This window comes from Anser anser (assembly GCF_964211835.1).
Source record: "Anser anser genome assembly, chromosome: W".
Lineage (NCBI taxonomy): Eukaryota > Metazoa > Chordata > Aves > Anseriformes > Anatidae > Anser > Anser anser.
This window is the reverse complement of record NC_139731.1, coordinates 6,839,617-6,864,276: the sequence shown is the minus strand read 5'-3', so window position 1 is coordinate 6,864,276 and position 24,660 is coordinate 6,839,617. Positions and strand designations below refer to the sequence as shown.

Here is a 24,660-nt window from a genome sequence, read left to right as displayed (position 1 = left end):
AACCCATAGATGGAGGCCTGGGGGAGCAAAGTCCCACCTACTGTAAGCGAAAAGCAGGCTCGAGACCACCTGTTGAAACTGAACAGGTACAAGTCTATGGGGCCTGATGACGTGCAACCCAGGGTCCTGAGGGAACTGGCTGATGTAGTTGCCAAGCCTCTCTCCATCATATTTGAAAAGTCCTGGCAGTCAGGCGAAGTCCCTGGTGACTGGAAAAAGGGAAACATCACTCCCATTTTTAAAAAGGGTGGAAAGGAGGATCTGGGGAATTACAGCCAGCAAGGGTAGATTGTGCCTGACCAATCTGGTGGCCTTCTATGATGGAGTGACTGCATCAGTTGACAAGGGAAGACTGAGCGATGTCACCTACCTGGACTTCTGTAAGGCCTTTGACATGGTCCCACATGACATCCTGCTCTCCAAATTGGAGAGAGATGGATTTGAAGGGTAGACCATTCAGTGGATAAGGAATTGGCTGGAAGTCTGCAACCTTGCGGAGACCAAGTGGTGATGAATTCATCATCAAGTGGTGATGAATGGCTCTATGTCCAAGTGGAGACCAGTGATGAGTGGTGTACCTCAGGGGTCTGTCCTGGGGCTGGTACTGTTTAATAGCTTTATCAATGACATAGACAGTGGGATCGAGTGCATCCTCAGCAAGTTTGCAGATGACACCAAGATGAGTGGTGCAGTTGATACAATAGAAGGAAGGGATGCCATCCAAAGGGACCTGGAGAAGCTGGAGAAGTGGGCCCACATGAACCTAATGCGGTTCAGCAAGTCTAAGTGTAAGGTGCTGCACCTGGGTCAGGACAATCCTGGACATGAGTACAGACTGGGAGAAGAACTCATTGAGAGCAGCAGAGAAGGACTTGGGCGTTCTGGTGGACAAAAAGCTCGACATGAGTCAGTAGTGCGCACTTGCATCCCAGAAGGCCAACTGTATCCTGGGCTGCATCAAAAGAGGAGTGGCCAGCAGGTCGAGGGAGGTGATTATCCCTCTCTACTCTGCCCTTGTGAGGCCTCACTTGGAATACTGCATCCAGGTCTGGGGCCCCCAGCACAAGAAGGATGTTGGTCAGTTAGAGTGGGTCCAGAGGAGGGCCACTAAGATGATCAGAGGTCTGGAGCACCTCTCCTATGAAGAAAGGCTGAGAGAGCTGGGGATATTCAGCCTGAAGAAGAGAAGGCTCCAGGGAGACCTCATTGCAGCTTTTCAGTACTTAAAGGGGGCTTATGAAAAAGATGTAGAACAACTTTTTTCTCGGGCAGAAATTGAAAGGACAAGGGGGAATGGTTTTAAACTAAAAGAGAGGAGATTTAGAATAGAGGTTAGGAGGAAATTCTTCACTGTAAGGGTGGTGAGGCACTGGAACAGGTTTCCCAGAGAAGCTGTGGATGCCCCATCCCTGGAGGTGTTCAAGTGGGTGGCATCCCTTCCCATGGCAGGGGGGCTGGAACTAGATGCCCTTTAAGGTCCCTTCCAACCCAAGCCATTCTATGATTCTATGATATCTTCATAGCCTTCTTACTGTTGCCCAACAAAGTTGAAATTCTGTAAAAATTAGATATTAATTTTATTTGCTGCTATTTACTTTCTGTTTAACTATGTTGACTGTCTTTAGTTGTATTATCTTCCTTTTAAAATCATTATTATTAAAATTCCTTTTTAGGCATTTCACAGATTGCCAGGGTTGACAACAAAATGTCAAATATGAAATTTAGTATTTGTCCCTCTTTACCCACTAATATACTGACATATTTTTTTTAGTCCTCAAGAGCCTTTTTAGTAATAAAAAACTTAATCAGATTCCACATTAATTGTCCTAATAGCTTCTCATCTGGATCTACCCATACACCAGTGTCTTGAATTTAGTTATGTGGAATGGCTGACTGAAAACATGTCTTCAGAGACACTTAATCTATTAAAATAGAAGGTGTTTTATGAAAGTGTCATATGGTATAGGAAATGTATATTTGATTACAGCAATGTTTCCTTTCATTATAGACGCAGACAGGTTACTTATTCATATGAAGTCTCTCTAACTTCATCAACAAAGAACAATAGGGGCATTGCTGTTGCAGGTATATCCATCACTGGCTATCAGGATCTTGAGCACAGAACATCACCTGCGAAGAAAGGCTCTCAAGTTCTCTCACTCCCCTCTGAACCTTCCTGTTTGCTTCCCTGTTTTACCGTGTACAAATGTAAAACTTCATTTTCCAGCTTCGTCCTTTACCAGCAAGCTGTTACAAACTACCTACAAATCTCAGACCAAGTCTAATCAATGTCAAAAGGGTTTCAGTTATACAGTCTGCATCACTAAAAATGCTTATTTCATCTCTGTTCAGGGGTTCTCATAGAAAATAAGAGTCCAAGTCATTATAATGATAATAACCACCTCTATTAGAGAGTAGCAGACCTGAAACAAAGTGCACAGTGATTATTTGAATATGGAGTTAACCAATTACATTAGCCAAAATTGTTTCTCAAGCCAATAATATTATAAAAATAATATTGCCTTAAATATTGTATTATACCTGGAAGATATTCCCAAAGCTGTGACTAGTGCCTGAATTAGGCCTCCAATAAATACCCAAGGGTTCTTATGAGTGACTGAGAAGTAGAGAAGAGGTAGGACAATGACAGCATGAATGAGCAAACCAATAATAACTGTTACAGTACACATGGCAAGCTGACCACCAATCACACCCATATCTTCCATCTCAACAATTTTTCCAGCAATCAAGAAGAGGATTCCAAGTGGAGCATACCTGAAAGTAAGAAATCAAATTAGTATTGTACTGAACAAAGTAGAAAACCACTCCCCCATCCATATCTTTGGTGTTTGTATGCATACATGAATATAGGACTTTACTAGTATGATGATTAATTATTCAGAAGCAGTTCAAGAGCTTAACTGTTTAACTCTTAACAGTCCAACCTGGATGAAACCACAGCAGTGAACATTTCTGATAGTCTCTGTTAGATTCAGGGTCTGCTAAGAGAAAGGCAAGAGAAGACATATTGCATGCCTTTCAGACATGTAAGGAGATGAGCTCCCTTTGGAATTCAAGTGTTATTTAAAAGTTGGTTTAGCTAATTCTGTCATAATTCTGCCTGTATGAATGAAGGCTCAACCAACATAGTTGGAGACTATGCCAAGTGCCCAGTTCTATTCTGTCTCTGCTGTAGTTTTCCATGTTGTTGGGGAAGTAACTCACACTTCTGATGATTTCAAGCTGCTGCTGGCCATTCCTAGTTGGGCACTGGATCATGAAGCTTTCTGTATGGCAGATAAAGTTGGTCACTTTATCATGAAGTTGTCTGCATGTCAGAGGTTAGCTGCATTGTGGGGCAGAAACAAGGGTAGTCTAATCTGGTTTTTCCTATCAGTAAGCACAGCTACAAATGAAGAAAGAGTTAGTGCTGAACATAAAACTAAGATCTACAAAAACATAAATCTGTTACAACTAGACTTTTGATACAGTCTTATTTCCATAAATGCCCACTTGTCTTTATTACATGAAGTTACCACAGAACACCATTTATCTAGTAGATCTCAATTGCATTTTTAGCCATAAAATCCATGTAGAAAATTTTCAGAAGTAACAATTCTTATCCAATGCTTTATCATCTTAAGTGTGCTTGTAAAGAACAAGAAAATAATTTTGTTTTGTATAGATGTTTCCTGCCAGAATAGAATTTTACTTAATGGAAAAAATATATTTATTTTTAGTTTTACATCTAGTACTACAAAATAAGCGTGTGCGCTGTTGGGTAGGTCTTTGGGCTTTGGGGGTTGTTTTTAGTTGTGGGTTTATTTTTTTTCTGTAGTAAAGAAGGCAACAAAACATTTCAAATGTTATTTCTTTTCATAATTAACCTTCTACATGACAAAAAATGAATCTTCAGTGTTGAAAAGACTTCATACCTCATGTCTGAGGGAACAGGTATTAGTTTTTTTATCTATTGAACACAATAAAGAAAGTAGAAAAAATTATATATATCAGTGTACAGTGCAGCTACAATGCAGGGACATATATACACCCTACTGCAGGAACCAGTTGTGTTGGAAACTAATGATAGCAAGGTCTTTCTGTGTAGAATTAAGATTATGGAATAGGTTTGTCAGTTTCCTTTATTGAAGTCTGAGTAGATTATAAAGAAACTTTGATAGCATCTTGTTTTGATTATTGTCCTTAAGAAGACATAGAATGTCTGTCTGTATAAGCTTGGCAAATTCTGCCATAGACCCTGATTTTTCTCAGGGTCAAAAGCTAAACACACTGAAAGACTAGGTGTGTTTTGGCAAATTACTGACACACAGAATTAGATTTCTTGGTTTCATTTACCAAACAAGCTACAGGGCAGTTAAGATCTTACTGTCTGACTTCCTGCTGGACTCTAGCTATCCAGTGCATGACTGTGGTGAAAAAACACAGTTACTAACTTAATACAGAATTTATCAGAGGCACTTACCACATGACTAGAGCTACCAATCTCATGATAGCCTCATTAAGGCTATCAAAGAAGTCTTTTAATACTTGACCTTGCTCCTTCATGCTTCCAATCACCAGGCCAAAGCTTATTGAGAAAACCACCAAGCCAAGGGCATTCACTCCATTTACAGAACCTGGAACAGGAACCATTTCCTCTTTCATTCGGGCGAGGGTTTCCATTGCTTCTGACATGTTACTTATTATGGAAGTCACTGTGAATGTGTCATTGGATGGAATATCTACTTTAAACATTCTCTTTTCATAGTTAGTTTTGAACTGATAAAACAAAAAGAAAAGAAAAATGGAAACTGTGAATTATAGCAAGTAAAGGTAAAAATCAAAAATTAAATTATTAATGACTATTGTAGGACATTTGAATTCTTTGTGTAATATTTGTTGGTAAAATAAAATGGGATGAAAATCTGGCTTTCCTGAAAGCAACAAAAATCCATATTAACTTCAAGAGCTAAAGATTACCCCCTTTAGTTTCTAGAACTTGCTTTCTCATAAGTATGTTGAAATCAAAGACACGTTTGTCATGCTCATGAATTTTTTGACAAAGCTATTGATTCTTCATTTCCATTTTTATAAATTGTTATTTTTCCCAACAACATTTTTCTAACTGTTAAATAAATAGGTCTTTTTTTGGCTAGTTGAAATGTTTTCATTTGCTCTGAACTTTCCTTAGTTTTTCATTTTTTTGAATTAAAAAAAAATGCAACTGAAAGTTGCCTAAATATAACATACCCCCTTTTCCATTTTTTTTTTAACCTTAAATTAGGACTTTTCTACGGTAAAGCCATTAGTTTTCTCTGCTTTGGAGTAACAAATTACCACTTTTGTTTATTAAGAAAAGGGTTCTACTTTAAATGATTCCATTATGGAATGGGCAAATAAATTTCAAAATCTCAGTATGCTACTAAATCTCTAATTTTACAACTAGTCTTCTACCATCTAATATTTTTGCAAAAAGAAATGCATATCCTGAGTATTTCTCTCAGGGTTCAAAAAGCCCTTCAGCCTGAATATTTTTTTTGAGTAAAAAAAACCCTAAATATCACTAGTAAAATGTTTCTAATATAACTCAGAATGCTAAATATTAAAGCAATGGGATACAAGTGTTAAGGTTATTCAGCAACTTTGGATTTTTATTCCTTCGGACCTTCCTACAAAACTCAAATATTAAGCCCAAGATTTGTAGTATTATTAGTGATATTTGGAGACTGTTGCATACTCTGAAAGTGTTTGAGTGAAATGGAGCTCATGTACTTCTGAGTAAGATGGGAAACCTGAATATCAGTACCTAGCAATGCTGACCTAAGTTTCTGTTATTTTTCCACACCTGAATTGTTTTGATGTACTCCTACCACATATTTGCTATATCTCCTGAAAGCTTAAAGTCTCAAGTAAAATTTGCTTACAGGTGATTTATGAAAAAATTCTAAATAGAATGTAGTAGAACAAATCTCCATAGAGTTCAGATACTCTTGAGTTTTAAATGAAATTTGCTAAAAAGCTTTAAGTCTTGGTCTGTGATTATAGGAGACAGCTGAGCTGTTCAAAGAGTTGGCTGACACAGAAAAGCACAGATCCACTCCCTCATCCACTGTCATCTAATCTGTGATAATTTCTTCTCTGTGTCAGTTCAGGTTTGATATCTCCATAAGCCAGTTCTACTCTTTAAATTGGCAGGAAACCAATCAAGCAAAAAAAGTGGCCATTATTTGTATAGGCTATGGAGGTGAATCAGCTCACTGAGGAATTAGATGAATGCCGGAGGTGGTGAAACACTGAGACTGGGACTACACAGCCAGGGAAGGAGGGGATGGGATTGCCTCCTTAAGTGACAGAGAGGTATTAAAGTGGAAATGGAAATTATCTAGAAGTTAACACCGAAGGGATTTTATTTCAGTCCTGACAGGAGTGTTTAAGTACTGCCTAACACTGTATATCAAATGCTTTTTTTTTTTTTTAATGTGTATGGATTTGATGATCGTGTTACATGTATATTTTTATTTCTGTTTGTCAGTATAAAAAAAAATCTAGGTAAAAATCCCTTAATACGAATATTGGAAGGGTATAATTATGCTGCACTTGTGGATATGCAGATTAGACAAACATAAAAAAGCAAGCTACTAATTAAATTAATGGAATTAAAAACTAATTTCCTACAGAATTTCCTATTTACTTCCTACTTTCCCTACGCACATCATAACTGATTACTCCCTCATTCTCCTCCATTACCCTCTGTCCTGGTTTCAGCTAGGACAGAGTTAATTTTCCTCCTAGTAGCTGGTAGGGTGCTATGTTTTGGATTAGGATGAGAAGAGCGCTGATAACATGCTGATGTTTTAATTGTTGCAGAGCAGTGTTTACACCAGGCCAAGGACTTTTCGGCTTCTCGCTCTGTCCTGCCAGCGAGCAGGCTGGGGGTGCAGCAGGAGCTGGGAGGGGACAGACCCAGGACAGCTGACCCAAACTGGCCAAAGGGGTATTCCATACCATCTGACGTCATGCTAAACAATATATAGGGGTGGCTGGCCGGGGGGGGGGGGGGGGCAGCTGCTCGGGGATAGGCTGGGCATCAGTCAGCGGGTGGTGAGCAATTGCATTGTGCATCACTTGTTCCGTCCACATTATTATTAGTAGTACTATTTTCATTATTGTTGTTATTATTATTATATTCCTGTCTTAATAAACTGTCTTTATCTCAACCCACAGGCTTCACTTTCCTGTTTCTCTCCCCCATCCCAGAGAGGGAGGGGGGAGGGTGAGCGAACGGCTGTGTGGTGTTTAGCTGCTGGCCGGGTTAAACCACAGCACCCTCAGATCCTCCTCTTATTCCTATTTGAGTAGATCAAAACCAACACATGATATGTCTGCTAGACAGTGTTAGATGTGTGCCAGATGCCCGCTGCTTGTTGGAACGGGTTAGGATTTGTCATAAACTGCTTTTCTTTCAGTGGTAGCACAATCTTTGTTTCTGTAAGACATCTCTCTGCTGTGTCAATTAGGGTGGAGCCGCTGGACTCAGAAATTATGATGGGGGACTGAGAAAGAGCTGGGCAAAGAAAGAGGAGAAAGCACAGTCACATGAAGTTTCAGACCTTTAAAAACACAGTTAGAAATCATCCTAGGTTGCAATAAATATATTCCTTTTTTTTTTTCTTTTTTTCTGCTGATTCTGTAATTCTGTCCCAATGGGACTCTCCCAGAGTTCAATTAGCTCAAACTGACATTTTAATATTGCACTACAATTCTACAGAGACTTATTCTTTTGCATCATTCAGTAATGGAAGAAAACTGCTCGTATAAAAACACTCCTCTAAGTAGGATTAAGCTTTTCAGAAGAGCTGGTTATGTTTTACTAGAAGTCCACACACCTACACTGATAATCTGTGATGGGCTAAGCAACATCACTGTGGTCCTGTCATTTCTGAGGGTGTTTGGTGCATTTTGTCTCTAGGCAAAGGTATTTTTGCCTGGTAAGATTTTAGATGCAAAATACTCATAAATTTTCCATTAGTTCATGTATAGAAAGCAAACTAAGAGCAAGGCAAATACTATTTGATACATATTAATTCTAATAGCTTTCTATTAACAACCTTATCTGCAAGTAAAATATAAAAATAATGTCATTTCTGGACTTAGTTTCAAGACAGTGCTAAGGAGCAACTTTAAAATGAATTTTAATTATCTCATTATGAAATAGACAATATATTTACTTCAGAGTGGAAAGATAAATCCAAATATTTCTTTGCATAACTCCACAGTGGGGGTGAATATAGGAATATGAAGATTTTGAACAAAGTAATCTAATTTTAGATAAGTGTGGAATATTTATCTGCAGTCAGTCTTTTCAGATTCTTCTGTTGCTGATAAAAATCACAACCCCTTGCATAGTGAAGTTAGCAACATATGCCATATGGAAATAACCAACACCAGAAAGTATGCCATTTGGCTTAACAGTCTGCTGTTTCCAGTGTCTGTCTGCCACTGATTTTATTGGAGGAGGTACTGATAGAGACAGGGTGCCAACAGGACTTCGGTCTTTCATGGGGAGACACGGAGTAACTAGTGAAAGATAGAGTGAAGCCAAAGGCTGACATTTTCCAGATTATTATTCGTAACTTGACTTGCTAGGCAATGATTGCTCTTTGTCCCCTAGAATTTCCTGGTGCATGGCGCTGAACAGCACCAGCTAGGCTTGAAATGGTTCTTCTGATTCTCAGCTGAAAGGTTTGAATGTAAGGATTTCCTTAGCTCTTCAGTGGACTCTCATTCTCCTGGGCTTCTGGGATCTACAGTGGAGGGACTATTTTGGAGGCGAAGGGGCATTTTGTTCCACCATTCTTCCTGTTTCCTGGGAAGAAAATGTGCAAAGAAGGAGGAAGAGGAAGAGGAGGCAGTTTTGTTTGCCTCACAGGCTTCTTGTGAAAGAAGAACAGGAAAGGGAATTCAAAGGACCAGAAGACCAAATGGGAAGCAGCAGAAAATTTAGCAAGATCTTTCCTAAACGAGTCCTGAGGTGCCAGTCTTCCTTCCTAGTTCTTCTCCCAGCAGCAATCCCATAAAAGCTTTCCCAACTCCATCTAGAAGCCCTCCCCATCTTGGTTAACTCTCTCCAATTGGCTCTTCCATTTCATTTCGCAGGAGAGATATTCCACATCCAGAAAACTAACTTTACTTCACTAAAATGAACTATTCTAAAGAAAGTATGATTTTCTGTGTCTTAGTGTTACAGAATTTGAGTAATATTTGGTCTTCTGAGATAAAACCTCTGGAAATGATTGTTAGTCCTGTGTGTTAGTGGAGCTGCTTTGGCATGTGTTTGTTATCGATGGGGAAAGTGACAAGTCCAAAACTTGCTGTGAGTCCTAACAGTCATTAGAGGACCAGTATGCTGGTAATGGTGAGAAAGAAAGAAAAAACCTTCTAGTGGCTTCCAATGCAGATCTCTGTCAGGAAAGAAACTTGCCTAAGGATGCTGTAAGACAGAATGTGAGCACCTAATATATCAAAAGATGTGATTTAAATGTGGAGTGTATATGCCAATGATGGTTTCCATGTGTGTAAAGTTTTGGATTAGTATTATGCCTTAGAGTGTGGAGCATTATGAGTGTTCTTTGTTTGGGCCAGCAAACACGGTGTTACAGAACCTGATTAGTGCCAAATGGATAATCACTCTTCATAAGTCTTTTAAGAAGCATATGAAAAACCTGATGTGAACTTTTGAAAAGAAAGTTATGGAGTCAGATGTACAAAGTAATCTGGACACCTATGAATTATACACATACTTGTTTCTCCTGTTAAAATGATTTAGTGTAACAAATCTGATACAACAAAAAAACTTATGCCTAAAAATGAAGGTTTTGGTACCTGATTGAAAAGGTAATACCATCAGTATGACTGGTGCTTCAGTAGTAATATCTGCTGATGAAAGTCAGAAAAAACTTTCATTAAACATTTCCTGTTTACTGATCTGTTTTTAGGACATGCCTTTAAGCTGTGAAGCACATGAGAAATACGATATATGTAATATAAACAGAACCTACAGAACATCTTTAATTAACAACATAGATTTAGGACTGCTAGTCACTGAGCTGAGTTTCCAGTTTGCTGTAGGAAACTTTATTGAATTAATTTTTCAAGCAGTATCTTAAAACTGATGAGGTAGCTTGTTCCTACCACTTGTAATTTAATTTTTTTTCCAGGACTTCACCTTTTAGGTAATAAAAGTTAAAAAACATTATACTAATTCCCACTTATATTCAATCTGTCTTTACTCTTTCTTTCAAGGTACTTATAGCCTTCAGCAGAACTGAGATCAGGCTAATGGGTTATTAACTGCTTAAATCAATTCCCAAATCTTTTTGAAATTGCAGTTCTAAAGGCAGTATGATTGCTTTCAGCAGTTATAGATAATAACTTCCCAATTTGACAGATTTATTAAAAATACTTGCAACTAGATATGTAACTTTAAGCCCTAACTCTTTATTTTGAAGACGATGTCATTTCCTGAATGTATTACATTAATTTCTTTATATTTTGTTTCTAGTTTAGATTAGACTTTTTGATTTCCATATTGCCCTTTTGCATCACTGTCCTGAGTTTATCATCATCCTTGCTGAAAACAGTGATACTATTTCTTGGTTTTGGACCTGAGTCTAGATTATCGTTATCCTTGAACAAATCTTTAATGTAGAAAGTCACTGCTTTTTATTGGTCATAGTTTATGCAACTAAAGAAAATGTCACTGTTTCTTTTAAATTCACTCTTGCTGTAACTCAGCCTGACTTTTGAAAGTTTCTACTTTATCCTCTTGATTTTTGACCTCCTCATTCCAGCTTTGTTGTTGTTATTGGTACAGCAATAACTGGTAAATAATATCAGTTCAAGATTGTGGGTTCAATATGAACCAATCAGATTATGGCAATACACGTTATAGGTTTCACTTGTGAGAAACAAAATTGCGTTTTTGCAGTGGAAAATTCCACTAACCTTGCATATTCAAAAGTGATTGTGCAGGCATGACAGTGGCATAGCAGTGGGGAGTTTGTTAAGCAGATAAGGGGAAGGTCCCACTGTCCCAAAATAAGGAGGATAGCTAAGAAAAACAGGATGAGCAGTATGAAATCAGTAAAAAACAAAAATCACGGGCCCTCTAGTCATGAGAGAAGAAGGAAAAAAAAAGGAAAAGGAAAAATTAACGATTGGTCAAATAAAATTGTACATAGGTGGTATAGTAATAAGTGTCGAGTAGTTTGTGAACCTGTAGTACTCAGCCAATGAGGAAACAGGGGAGGAATCAAGTGTCGGGTAATAGGGAATATCAGGTTATGATATACTTTTGCTGTGCACTCCTGCATGCAGGATGCCCGCCATTGCAATCGCAAATAAAAATGCTACTTCACTGAGATCCTTGCCTGAGCCTGAGTTATTGGCTACAGATTGTTTCTCACACACTGAATCTATAATGTCTTCTTTTTAAAAGAGGAATTCAACTAGTTACTGTTATTTTCTCTGTAGAATAGTTTAGGTTAAGACCAGGCTAATGAGAGAGGAATTCAGGAAGCAACATAGAAAGAGGATTCTTATGCATTCCTACCATAGGTGACAGGAACTCCCCTTGTTTGATTCTCTTATTGATGTCCACAAAATCGTTGCCTTGGTTTTTAACCTATGCACATTTTCCATGCGACATTCTTGAACATCTTCCAGTCTTTGTACATATCATGGTGCATATCTCAGTATCTCCCAATTTAACATAACGCTGTTTTTGAAAAGTAAAATCTGTACTGACTTCAGTGAAGCTTGCTGTAGATTCATGAATTTGACATTATGAAAAAACTTACTGATTTGCTGTGCCAAGGGGGTTTTCTTCCCTTCTCATAGCAAATACTGAGATGATATGAATAAAAACAAAGCACAGATTTGTTTGGGGGTTGTTTTGGTGATAGTTTGCAGGACACTCAAAAGTTGTTTCTGCTCTAAGTACAACTATATGACATTCCTAAAGAAAAATGCTATTGCATTTCAGTTTCTTACTTTATCATATGCTTTAGTTGGAAATAAGGTTTGTACCTGTTTAAAGCAAGCTTCCGCTAGATTTGGAGGGAACATATTTCTGTGAAAGAGAATAATATAATAATAACGCAGACATATAATTATATGTCTGTGTATACTTGTTACATATGGGGGGTTGTCTGCTTTCCAGAATGGTGATATTTCTGAGGGAATTAGAGGCAGCCTAACTGAATAAATCTTGAGGAATCTGAATGCAAACCTCTTCATGGGTCTTTTTGAAGTCCCCCTTTCTGGCAGCATGACTCTTGGAGGCCTTTCTCCATATCTCTGGCTTCTCCAAATGGATTAGTGGAACACAAAATTTTGGTGGCTTTACCTGTGGAAAAGCTCCTGAGTTCCAAACCTCAGCTTTCCTACTCCCTGGAATACATCTATGACATATTAGCTCTACAAAAGAGGCATTACAGAGTCTCTGAGCAAGGAGAAAACAGGTTTCTATATCTGTGCCCCTCTATTTCAAGCATTTTATTTGCCTGTTCCTGGAATTTATTTCCCATCCATACAATTTAACAAAGCTGAGAAGATGCACCTAGATTGGCAGCTACAATTCAAAATTAAGATGAATAGTTAAATCAAGAATTCAAGTGAAGTGAAAAAAATGTTGAAAGCCGGAAGTAAAAGTGGAGGAATTTGGTAATAAGGATTGTGCTATGGAAGGAAGGGAAAAGACCCATGCAGATAGTAGAACAGAAATCTTTCTTTTGTGTGTGAAAGAAATAATCTTTCTTTGAATGTTAAAAGCAGCTTCTTCCCTTCTGACAGCCTGATTTAAAAATAAATCCATGTATTCTTTTGTAGTGTTGTAGGGGTTAGAGATATTGGTATCACATAGCTGAAAGAAATTTGTCTAGTTTATACAGTCACTGTCTAAAATTCTTCACTATCCTTTTCATGTGAATATAAACACTGTTGTTGTCATTGGTACAGAAAATGTGTGATATCATAGCCATACCTGATTAAATCAAGAAAGGCATCTGCTGCTGTCACTTGCACAATTTTGCCTTCTCTGTGCATGTTTTCTTTTGTACCTTTCCCAGGGTGGATGATGACCACAATGATTATACCAATCAGCACAGCAATGATCGTAGTACTCATGTAGTAGACTACTGCTCGGACTCCCATCTTCCCTGATGCTTTACTATCCAGGGCAGCAATTCCTAGCAAATTTAAGCACAAGGAAATTCACGTCATACAGTTGTGAGTAAAGACTATAAACTCAGCATGATGAAAATAGTTTTGTGGGAAGAGTTTTGATGACCAGTACATTTAAAGCTATCCAATGTAAACTGGCCCTCTTTTGCAGCTTGTACTGCCACTGTTTTCACATTCCAGCCCTAATGCTGTCTATTACATTTTCTATTATAAGAGTTACAGCTTTCTGTTAACACTTGTTAAAAGCAAAGAATATTGGTATGATGCAGTGTGGCACTCCTTATATTCCAGTGAGCCAGTTCATGTTTTTTGATTAGCGTAGTTACCATAATTTGAAAAATGTGCCTTAGAAATGTGCTGCACCTAACTTGTAATGGTAAGCAAGAAAACAGAGTATGCCCAAGAGACATTGGTAATATATGCTACAATTAATGTGTATGAAGAGTTTTCTTCAATCCTTAATGGAATGACCTGAGTTTACCTCTGTCCCAAGCCATGGGAGTTTAAAATAGATTAAATGTTGTTAGGTTGTTTCAGAAAATCCTTGCTATTGTATGAATAAACATTTAGAGTCTTTTATAAGCTTTGCAAAACTTGTGACATTAATCCTAATTCTTGGCTGGTCTTAATGTGCCTGATCTAATGTGAATACTAGGGTGCTCAATATGGCATATGCTCAAGTATTTATTCATCAGATTGAACCAACAGGGCTGCACTGTGGTTTTTGAATGAAGGTGCAGTTCTTCCAGGGAAAGAGTTCTGAACCTCTTAGGAGTGTCTCATGAGGACTGTCAGAAATGGAAATGCTCTTTTTCCAAAGAGGTGCAGTTGCTGTTCCTCTCCCTCTGTACCTTCTCCTTAAAATTTCAACTAGTCAGTAACTTCCCCATACTTCATCTGGATGGCTATACATCTGTCCCACAACAATGCTAATGTTTCTTGTTGGAATAATGCTTTCAAAGTGCAGAATGAAGAAAGAGGTCATGAAAAGGTCTCTCTGTTTTATTATCTTTTCCTATGGACCCCTATATGGCACTGTCTGAACCAAACTTTTGCTGACTGCCCACATATTTATCTAAGTGCAGTCTTTGAACATATAGAATGTAATGAAAGTTGCCCAGCTTCTGCTCTGACTATCTCAGACTACCTATCTCAGAGGAAAAAGCATTTAAAATAAGGCAAAAGGACTGTGTGAATATAAATAATACAGAAACATAAAACTGGAATCATGGCTGGCAAAACTAGAGCAAAGAGAAAAGTGTTACAGACAGTAAGAAACTGAAAATGGAAATCAAACATTTGAAGCCCTTGATCCTTCATTTCTCTGCTTGTGTACTTTAAAAAGTGAAAAATGAATGCATGCATACTAGTCCAGTCAACTTTGTCTTTATATATTTAAATTGCTTTTTTTTTTATGTTTTTACTTGCTATTTCTAAAGTAATGACAACGGGCTGTATATTTTTTCATTTTAGCTAAAATCAGCTTTAAACTTGGTTTGCATCCTAAACACAAAAAGACAAATTTAACCTATATAGTTTGGTAAGAAAATTTGGAAATGCACAGATGTTAAATCAATCAGTTTACAGTACCCTGCCCTTGCCAGGTATTTGATTCGGGACCAGATGCTGAGCACCACCAGTCTAGTGGGGTCACATGCATACGTTCCTACTGCTTTAACCAATTTTGATCTTTCTTTGTGTTCCACAGCTGATACCAGAGTCTCCTACACTCCAAAAATCATTAGGAGTCAGTGTAGGGCATATTTTACCACTAAAGACTGACGTGTTGAAGGATTAGAGCTTGCAATCCTTTTTCTTTTTTGGACTGATTCTGGGATCAAGTGGTGAACCATGTGTAACTGATATGCCAGGGAGCAAGAGTCATGCTCTTTTCTTTGTAAGCTGCTTTACAGCTTGGTTTTCTATTATTCACTCTGTGACTACACAATCCCTTATTTTACATTGTTCAGTCTAATTTCTGCTCTTGCTTATCATATAAATGACTTCTCAGCTTGAAAGTAGGGGACAGCAATTCTTCTCTTCTTAGGCTCCAACTGCTCATTGCATGTAAGCATTTGTCCTGGTTCCAGTTAGGACAGAGTTAATTTTTCCTCATAGTAGCTGGTAGGGTGCTATGTTTTGGATTAGGATGAGAAGAGCTCTGATAACATGCTGATGTTTTAATTGTTGCAGAGCAATGTTTACACCAGGCCAAGGACTTTTCGGCTTCTCGCTCTGTCCTGCCAGCGAGCAGGCTAGGGGTGCAGCAGGAGCTGGGAGGGGACAGACCCAGGACAGCTGACCCAAAGTGGCCAAAGGGGTATTCCATACCATCTGACGTCATGCTAAACAATATATAGGGGTGGCTGGCCGGGGTGGGGGGCCGGCTGCTCGGGGATAGGCTGGGCATCGGTCAGCGGGTGGTGAGCAATTGCATTGTGCATCACTTGTTTTCTTACACATTATTATTATTAATACTATTATCATTAACACTATTATTATTATTATTGTTATTATTATATTCCTGTCTTAATAAACTGTCTTTATCTCAACTCACCGGCTTCACTTTCCCGTTTCTCTCCCCCATCCCAGAGAGGGAGGGGGGAGGGTGAGCGAACGGCTGTGTGGTGTTTAGCTGCCGGCCGGGTTAAACCACAACAGCATTCAAAGCAAAAGGATGGCAGGCATACATATGAACGAAAGCTATATGAGGAAGCAAGTTCTCACCTCAGAGAGCCCTTACAGGGGAGCTACTTGGCAGCCTTCCCTCCCACTGGAGTTAATGGGAACCGAAAGAGGGACACTTGGCACTTTCCAGGACCAAAGCTGCAAAGGATTCCAGCATAACAACAAGACTTATCTAAAAAATATTTAAAATCTGTTTTTAAAACATGAGAAAATGAAGGGGTTTTATTTCTTTATATTTCAAGATGTTAACAAGATTTCTTAGAGCTGAATGGGCTTCTGGAAGGGTCCTTAATGGAGAAGCAACAAACTTTGTTCTAAAGCTTTCGTGTAGCACAGACCATTGTATCTTCAGTGTGTCCTTTCATAGTCAGCCAGAAAAACTCCCATTGTTCCACAGGAGATGTGTATGCCCCTTTCATAATGCTTGCTGCTTTTTCCTCCCCATGGCTGCTGGTTCCCACATCTCTACAATCTTGCTGCTGCTTCTCTTCCTCCTTCCTCCCCTTCCCCAAGGGGCCTGGGAAACTTTGCTGTTAAGTTATTAAGCTCGAAGTTGTTAAGGGAACCCTGAGCAGAGCTCCTGTAATTCCTCCTAGCATGTAAATGCACACAACATGAATGGTTTTGTAAGGAAGGGTTGATGGGGAGGGAGGGGGCAGGTGTAAGTCTGTAAGACTGCAAAAGAGCCCCAAACCCTGCCCATCCTCTCCTTTCATTCACTCTTTTCCTATCTTGAGAAATAAATGAGGAATCAGTCACACTACAAGTGAAATAAAGATATGATGAGGAGTTCTCCAATGTCAGGACAAAAAGCAAAGCACCACATTGTTCTTCAACAATGTTAAAGAAGAAATGAAAGTATTTTAGGATGCAGGAAAGGAAGCAAGCAAGTAAATAGGATAATTGCAAGAGAAGGAGAAAGAGAGAGAAAAGATGGAGGGAAAAAGAAAAAAATCTAGTTAGGCCAATTTGTTAAATTCTGAATTGTTAATCTGATTGCTATGATTGTTCACCTAACTTAATCATGGTTCTTCAAATTAGCATGAACTGATCATGTAGCAATTTTCTTGACTATACTATTACTGGTTTTTTTTTTTTACTTTTGTTGTACTTATGATTCTAAATTATACAGAATTTTAGAATTTATAAATCTGGAGTTGCTTCTATTGGTATTTTCTCTACACTGTAAGCATGTTGTACATAGTCTGTTTGTAATCCTGGATTATACTAGGGCACACTAAAACAAAGTGCTGATACTGTACTCCTCAGGAAGATCAAAGATAAAATATACTGAGCATACTTTAGATAATATTTAAGCCAGTAACTTTGGAGATGCTTGATCAAAAAAATTCTAAGGAATTATTTTAAAAGCCAAAAAGCAGAGCCTATGCTAAATAGTCCTACGATTTCAGAACACTTTCTCCCTATAATTGGAACAATCGCATCAAAAGCCTGCTGGAGTTCAAGAAGCATTTGGACAATGCTCTCAGACACATGGTCTAATTTTTTGGGTGGTCCTTTGGGGACCCAAGAGTTTCACTCGATGATCCTTGTGGGTCCCTTCCAACTTGGGATAGTCTATGATTCTATGATTTCTTGAAGAAAAGCTAAACGTCCTGAAGTCATAAGTTATGAGCTATTTGTCTGAGATTTGAGTTTAAGCACATACCTACTTCTCCTGTTACAGTACCTAAGAGTTTCTGCCTGTTTTTTGTTTAGTTTTGTTTTGTTTGGAAAGAAAGAATATACATATTTACCACAAAGATAACTGGTCACCAGCTGGTATAACTGAGGCCCTATTTCTGCATATAAATCCTGTCAGCAAAGCATTCTTGAACTTAAATTTGTCCTTAATGTTAATCACTAACTAATATGGTTTGCTGAATCTGGGCCCAAAACTAAGTTTTTGAATGGGATGTTTTTCTTTACACTCATTGAACTCAAATAGAATCATAGAATCAACCCCAGTTCCCTCAGACGCTCCTCATAAGACTTGTGTTCCGGACCTTTCACCAGCTTCATAGCCCTTGTCTCCTAATTTCCAACCTAAACCTCCCCTGGTGCAACTTGAGGCCATTCCCTCTAGTCCTCTATTTCCCTCTAGTCCTATCACTGGTTATCTGTGAGAAGAGGCCGACCCCCAGCTCCCCACAACTTCCTTTCCAGCAGTTGGAGAGAGCAATAAGGTTTCCCCTGAGCCTCTTCTTCTCCAGACTCAACAACCCCAGCTCCCTCAGACGCTCCTCATAGGACTTGTGTTCCAGGCCCTTCACCAGCTTCATAGCCCTTCTCTGGACACGCTTCAGGGCCTTGATGTCCTTCTTGTAGTGAGGGGCCCAAAACTGAACACAGTACTCAAGGTGTGGTCTCACCAGAGCAGAGTACAAGGGGACGATCACCTCCCTGGTCCTGCTTGTTATACTATTCCAGAGACAAGCCAGGATGCCATTGGCCTTCTTGGCCACCTAGGCACACTGCTGGCTCATGTTCAGGCGAGCATCAATCAGCACCCCCAGATCCTTTTCTTCTGCACAGCTTTCCAGCCACTCTGCCCCAAGCTTGTAGCACTGCATGGGGTTGTTGTGGCCAAAGTGCAGGACCCGGCACTTAGCCATGTTGAACCTCATCCCATTGGCCTCTGCCCATTGACCCAACCTGTCCAGGTCCCTCTGCAGGTTCTTCCTACCCTCCGACAGCTAGACACTTCCCCCCAACTTGGTGTCGTCTGCAGACTTACTGAGGGTGCACTCAATTCCCTCATCCAAATCATCAATAAAGATATTAAAGAGGATGGGCCCCAACACCGACCCCTGGGGAACACCACTCGTGACCCGTCACCAGCTAGATTTTACTCCGTTCACCACCACTCTCAGGGCCTGGCTGTCCAGACAGTTTTTAACACAGCCAAGAGTGTAGCTGTCCAAGCCATGGGCTGACAGCTTGTCCAGAAGAATACTGTGGGAGACCGTGTCAAAGGCCTTGCTGAAGTCTAGGTAGACTACAACAACAGCCTTTCCCTCATCCACCAGGCGGGTCACCCTGTCATAGAAGGAGATGAGGTTGGTCAGGCAGGACTTGCCTTTCATGAACCCTTGCTGACTGGGCCTGATCCTCCGGTTGTCCCGCAGATGCTGTGTGATTGCATTCAGGATGACCTGTTCCATCACCTTTCCTGGCACTGAGGTCAGGCTGACAGGCCTGTAGTTCCCTGGGTCCTCCTTATGACCCTTCTTATAGATGGATGTCACATTAGCAAGTCTCCAGTCATCTCGGACCTCTCTGGATGACCATGACCACTGATAGATGATGGAAAGCGGCCCAGCAATCACATCTGCCAACTCTCTCAGCACCCTTGGGTGGATCCCATCTGGCCCCATGGACTTGTGACAGTCCAGGTGGAGCAGCAGGTCTCTAACTGTTTCCACCTGAGCTGTGAGGGGTTTCTTCTACTCCCCGTCCCAGACTTCCTGGTCAGGAGGCTGTGTACCCCGAGGATAAGTGGTCTGGCTAGTAAAGACAGATGTAAAGAAGGCATTGAGAACCTCAGCCTTTTCCTTATCCTCGTTAGTCAGTTCCAACAGTAGTAGTACGCCACTGAAGAAGTAGGTAGTTAGCAAGATTCCTTTTCTTTGTTTTTTCTAGAACAGTCACTAGTTAGGACTGATCCTAAAACTTTCAGTGATTTGCTCATTTGTCAGAGCAAGCAAGATGCTGTTTTTGGTCGGGGGGCAGGGTGTGTATGTGAGTGTACATATATATTCATGTGTATAACTTCAGTTCGAAAGAAAATAAAATGCTGAGCTATTACTTTTCACATGAAAAGTCATGGTTTCTGTAAGCTTTTTGCTGTTCTTTACAAACTTTCAGCCTACAGAAGAGGAGACTGAGGGGAGACCTCATTGCGGCCTACAGCTTTCTCATGAGGGGAGCGAAGGGCTAGGCACTGATCTCTTCTCTGTTGACCAGCAATAGGACCTGAGGGAACAGCATGAAGATGTGACGGGGAGATTCAGGCTGGATATCAGGAAAAGGTTCTTCACTGAGACAGTGGTTATGCACTGGAACAGGCTCCCCAGGGAAGTTGTCATGGCACTGAGCCTGCCAGAGTTCAAGAAGCGATTGGACAATGCCCTCAGACATGTTGTCTGATTTTTGGATGGTCCTTTGGGGACGCACGAGTTGGACTCAATGATCCTTGTAGGTTCCTTCCAACTCAGGATATTCTATGATTCTATGAACTTTTAGAAAAAATAAGATTATGTGTTTGCTTTCCTGTACTAAAATTCTCGTGTTTGAAATAAGAGAATCTAACATTTTGCCCAAAATATTTTAACTTTTGGTTACTTTAAAATTACTTTTGATGCGTAGTGATGAAGTTTATTACTATATAAAATGATGAACCAATTCTGAATGAGTGTGTAGAGCAAACTGTGCAGTGTGGTCCTCACTACTGCAAATAAAAATGGAGGCTTTCTAAGTTCATTATGAATTTTTTCGTTATTCACCATCTTAGAAATGAATTGATAGCACTTCCTTGCTAATGTAGATTTTTGTATAAATTTCCTTTAGATGTTTCAGACTCAGTTTTTAAAAACAAAACATCATGAACAGAACATCTTTTTGCTGATAATTGTTTTCCTGTTTATTTTTTACAGTCTTTTCATTAGGAAATGGCAGTTGCTTGTTAAAGACTCCTATGGTGGAACAGCAATAATGACATTTGTTGATTCAGGGAGTGTTGCCCTATTTTTTTTTTCTTTTAGGTTGTCTTTCATTCTCCTAATGAAACAGTCTTAAATAGGCTACTTCCAATCCCCTACATCCACTAAGCACTGTGAGATGAGTAAACTCTCTGTATGAGACCATGAGAACAATCTCTTTTGTGTATGTTGATGAGGATTTCTAGAAATGAATAGCACTGTGCAAGGTCATGGCAAAATATCCTGACAGAAAAATTCTAAGGAAAAGGATGAGTTAAGTAAAGACAGCGGCAGTAATGCCTGAGTTTAACAAGATTAAACTCTAAAGCTTTATTCTGATAGCTGCTGAGCATTCCCAGACAAGTCAAATATTTTTTAAAGCTTTGACAATTGAGTCCTTCATAAGATCAAGCCCCAAATTAGTCCAAACTCTGTATTATTTCTTTTAGTATCATTAGCAGTAAGAGAATAAAATTCCAAAGAAAAAAAAGATAAATAACATTTTCAAAGACCTATAGACATAAGTCACTTAATGTTAAATTAATACAGCTAATGACTTCCTGAAGTCACAGAAAATACAAGTCTGAAATATAGCTCTGTACGCCTTTCTGTATGAACCAGTGGGGCAAGCTGCCCCCAAATCCATTTAATTTATATGAATATGGAAATTTATATAATGAAATTATATGTTTTAATATTTTTCATGGTCCATTGAGAAGATTTGATAAATATCTCACAGGAAAATTATTATGTTTGATCCAAAGTTATGTGACTGTGATAAAGCCAAACTGACTAATGAAACTCATAGCTGGGATACAGTAATGCAATTTAAAGAGACAATTAAGTGGCTAAGAGGGGCTCCTGAAGGACCAGACATGCCTCATGGCTTTGTAGTCCAACCCCATCCCTTGCCATGTTCCCCCCTGCGTCCAGTAAAGGATGGAGATTCTTCTTGGCCCTCCTCTTGTCGTTAATATATTTATAAAAATGTTTTTTGTTATCCTTAACCTAGTGGCCAGGTTGAGCTCGTACTGGGCTTTGGCCTTCCTGATTTTCTCTCTGCATATGCTGACAAAGTCCTTGTACTCTCCCCAAGTTGCCTGTCCCTTCTCCCACCAGACATAAACTCTCTTTTACTCTTGGACACTCAGCAAAAGTTCCCTGTTCATCCACGCCGGTCTTCTTCCCCACTGGCTCATCTTAAGGAACATGGGGACAGCTTGCTTCTGTGCCTTTAAGACTTCCTTCTTGAGGAGCATCTAGCCTTTCTGGACCCCTCTGCCCTTTAGGACTGACTCCCAAGAGACCCTCCCTACCAGTATCCTGAACAGTTCAAAGTCTGCCCTCCAGAAGTCCAAGGTAGCAGTTTTACTGCCCCCCGCCCCCGGACTTCACTAAGAATAGAGAACTATGCCATTTCATGGTCACTCTGCCCAAGACAGCTCCCGACCACCACATCTCCCACCAGTCCTTCTCTGTTCGTGAACAGCATGTCTAGCGGTGTCGTGTGTCCCCCACCCCCCCCGGGTCAATTCACTAACCAGCTGAGTCAGGAAGCTCACCTTTTATCTTCCACGCACTCCAGGAACCTCCTAGACTGCTTCCTCTGGACTCTATTGTATTTACTGCATATGTCCAGGAATTTAAAGTTCCCCATGAGAATAAGTGATGGTGATTGTGCGACTTGCGCCAGCTGCTTATAGAATGCCTCATCTGTCTCTTCATCCTGGTTTGGTGGTCTATAACAGACCCCCACCAGGATGTCCACCTTGCTGGCCTTCCCCATGATCCTTATCCACAGGATCTCTCTACCTTATCATTCCCAGCCCTGAGCTCAACAACCTCAAAACACTCTTTAATATAGAGAGCCATGCCACTGCCCCTCCTTTCTTGGCTGTCCCTTCTGAAGAGCTTATAGCCATCCATTGCAGCGCTCCAGTCGTGGGAGTGGTCCCACCATGTTTCAGTGATGACAACTAGGTCATAGCTTGTCCACAGACTCTCGCAAGGAAAATAACTTATAAATGGTGACATCAACTCAGTCACTTTTCTCTGTAGTCTGGTTTGGTACTTTAACTAAAGAAACTGGGAAGAATACCATTCAGAGTTTTTTACTCACATTTGACTTGGGACTAACCATTATTGCTTGTTGTTCAAGCAGGTATTCTGTTTTCTCTATGAGATTCTATTTTCTGATGTGTATGTTACCAGGCATGTAGTAACATCTGCTTGGGAGAAAATAGAGGGTTTTTGCCTACCTTTCACCATCTTTTCATAATGAAAGGATAATGGGATTATATGAATATCTGTTTTCTTCATCTTTTGTGGTTTAGGCACAAATCCTATGCATATTCTATGCTGGTCTTTATTCTCTACAGTCTTACAAATGTTTTTTGAACACTTGTCTTTTGATAGCATTTCTGGATACCCCACCTGAGTTTTGAGCAGTGATGAACAAGGAAAGTCACTGTGTACCACAGGAACTACAAGGCTTAAGCTTTGGGTCTGGGTTCCAGTAAAATATTTGATTGTCTGGAAGAGGAAGAAGGCTGCTCAGCAATCTGTTCATCATTCATCACCATTCACTGGTGATGGAAGATGATGATGAGAAAACAGACACTCAGGACAGAAATCTCTAACTGGGGAAAGATGTGTTGAGTCTACAGATATAAATAAGAATCATCAACATCTGAGGTTTGAGCTGCATTTTACAGTCATGAAGCAGATCCTGCATCCACTACAATTCCTTTTATCCAGACACTCCTGTTAGTGCATAATTTTTCTTTACTTTTTTTTTCCTGGCTGTTTCTGAATGTATTCTCTATCCTCCAGTTCAGACTTTAAGAAATGAATGCAACAAAACATAAACAGTACTGCTGTGTATGGAATGAAGATTCTCTCAGAAGATATCACTTTAAGTATTTAAGAGCTTGCCTGGTTACTAGGAATTGCTTTCCAGTTGTGTCAATGTGACACAATCCTTTTCATAACTGATAACTTTTAGCAAATATGTGATGCAGGGTGCAATACCTTTTCCTTATTCCTCTGTTGCAATGTTGTCTCCAGATGAGTGCCTGGGGCAGTCATGAACATAGCAAAATGTTTGCTGAAACATGCAGTCTCCTTACAGAATTGTGTCACGTTAAGGGGTGTAGCCGATTAACGGTTACGGATCCAGTCGGATTCAGGGTACTGAACTATCACAATCACAGATTCACCAATAACGTATCATGCCCTTACTCTAGTCGCGTTCAATGAGAACTATCACGGCTAGGAACAATGCAGTTAAGTGCAATTTATTACAGCAACAGGTACACAGGTTCTTTGGATTGCCGGCGATAATTTTCTGTCTGCAAAAGTAAGCTCGCATGCATGAAATACACAGGTGCGCAGCCTGGAAATTAACACGTTAAAAGGCACAAAGACTCTATAGAGATTTCTAAGTTTCCGCGGAGACACACAGTATAACCAAGTGTTCAAATCTCACCCAAAGGTGTCCCAATGGGGGGGGGGGAAGAGAGGCTCAGCCCGTCGACTGATCCCTGGGGTCAGGAGGTCCTCGGGATGGTGTATTCCCTCGTGATGGTATCTTCCCTGACAATGGTATCTTCCCTGACGATGGTATCTTCCCCAACATCCCCTCTCTCTTAGGCCAATTTATATTATTTTCTATCTTTTAGGTGGAGCTTGAGTGACTCTAGTCAAGCATATCTTAGTTGTGATTGGTGAAAAGTTTTCCTGTCTCCGTTTAAAGGAATAGGCTCCGAGAAATTCAGAGCGCATGCTCAGTGAGGGGTGGTCACACCTTGGAGGCGGGTAGCTTTTGGGATGGAGGTGTGTTTTGGTATTATAATGATATTATAATGAGCAAAAGTGCACTAGAGTACAGCATTCGTCAAAACATGACAGGTCGTTGGCTCAGGGTAGCAAAAAGTGCGGCTTATCGGTCTCGGTGTGCACAAGAACAATCGAGTCCCCACCTGGTCACAGAGCCTAGCCGTGGTGTCTCCACTCCACTCTACCCTCCGTA

At 39.9% G+C, this 24,660-nt stretch overlaps 1 protein-coding gene across 1 annotated transcript in view; it reads right to left on the bottom strand.

Annotated features, from left to right (window-relative positions):
* Positions 1-2,407: 2,407 nt before the first annotated feature.
* Positions 2,408-24,660, bottom strand: part of LOC310888612 (excitatory amino acid transporter 1-like) — a gene marked incomplete at both ends in the record, with an annotated part of 44,478 nt that continues 22,225 nt past the window's right edge. The window contains 5 exons of the mRNA XM_083815487.1: positions 2,408-2,423; positions 2,542-2,775; positions 4,484-4,779; positions 12,088-12,130; positions 13,043-13,247. Coding sequence (XP_083671613.1) covers positions 2,408-2,423; positions 2,542-2,775; positions 4,484-4,779; positions 12,088-12,130; positions 13,043-13,247 — 794 coding nt within the window. The remainder of the gene's footprint in view (positions 2,424-2,541; positions 2,776-4,483; positions 4,780-12,087; positions 12,131-13,042; positions 13,248-24,660) is intronic.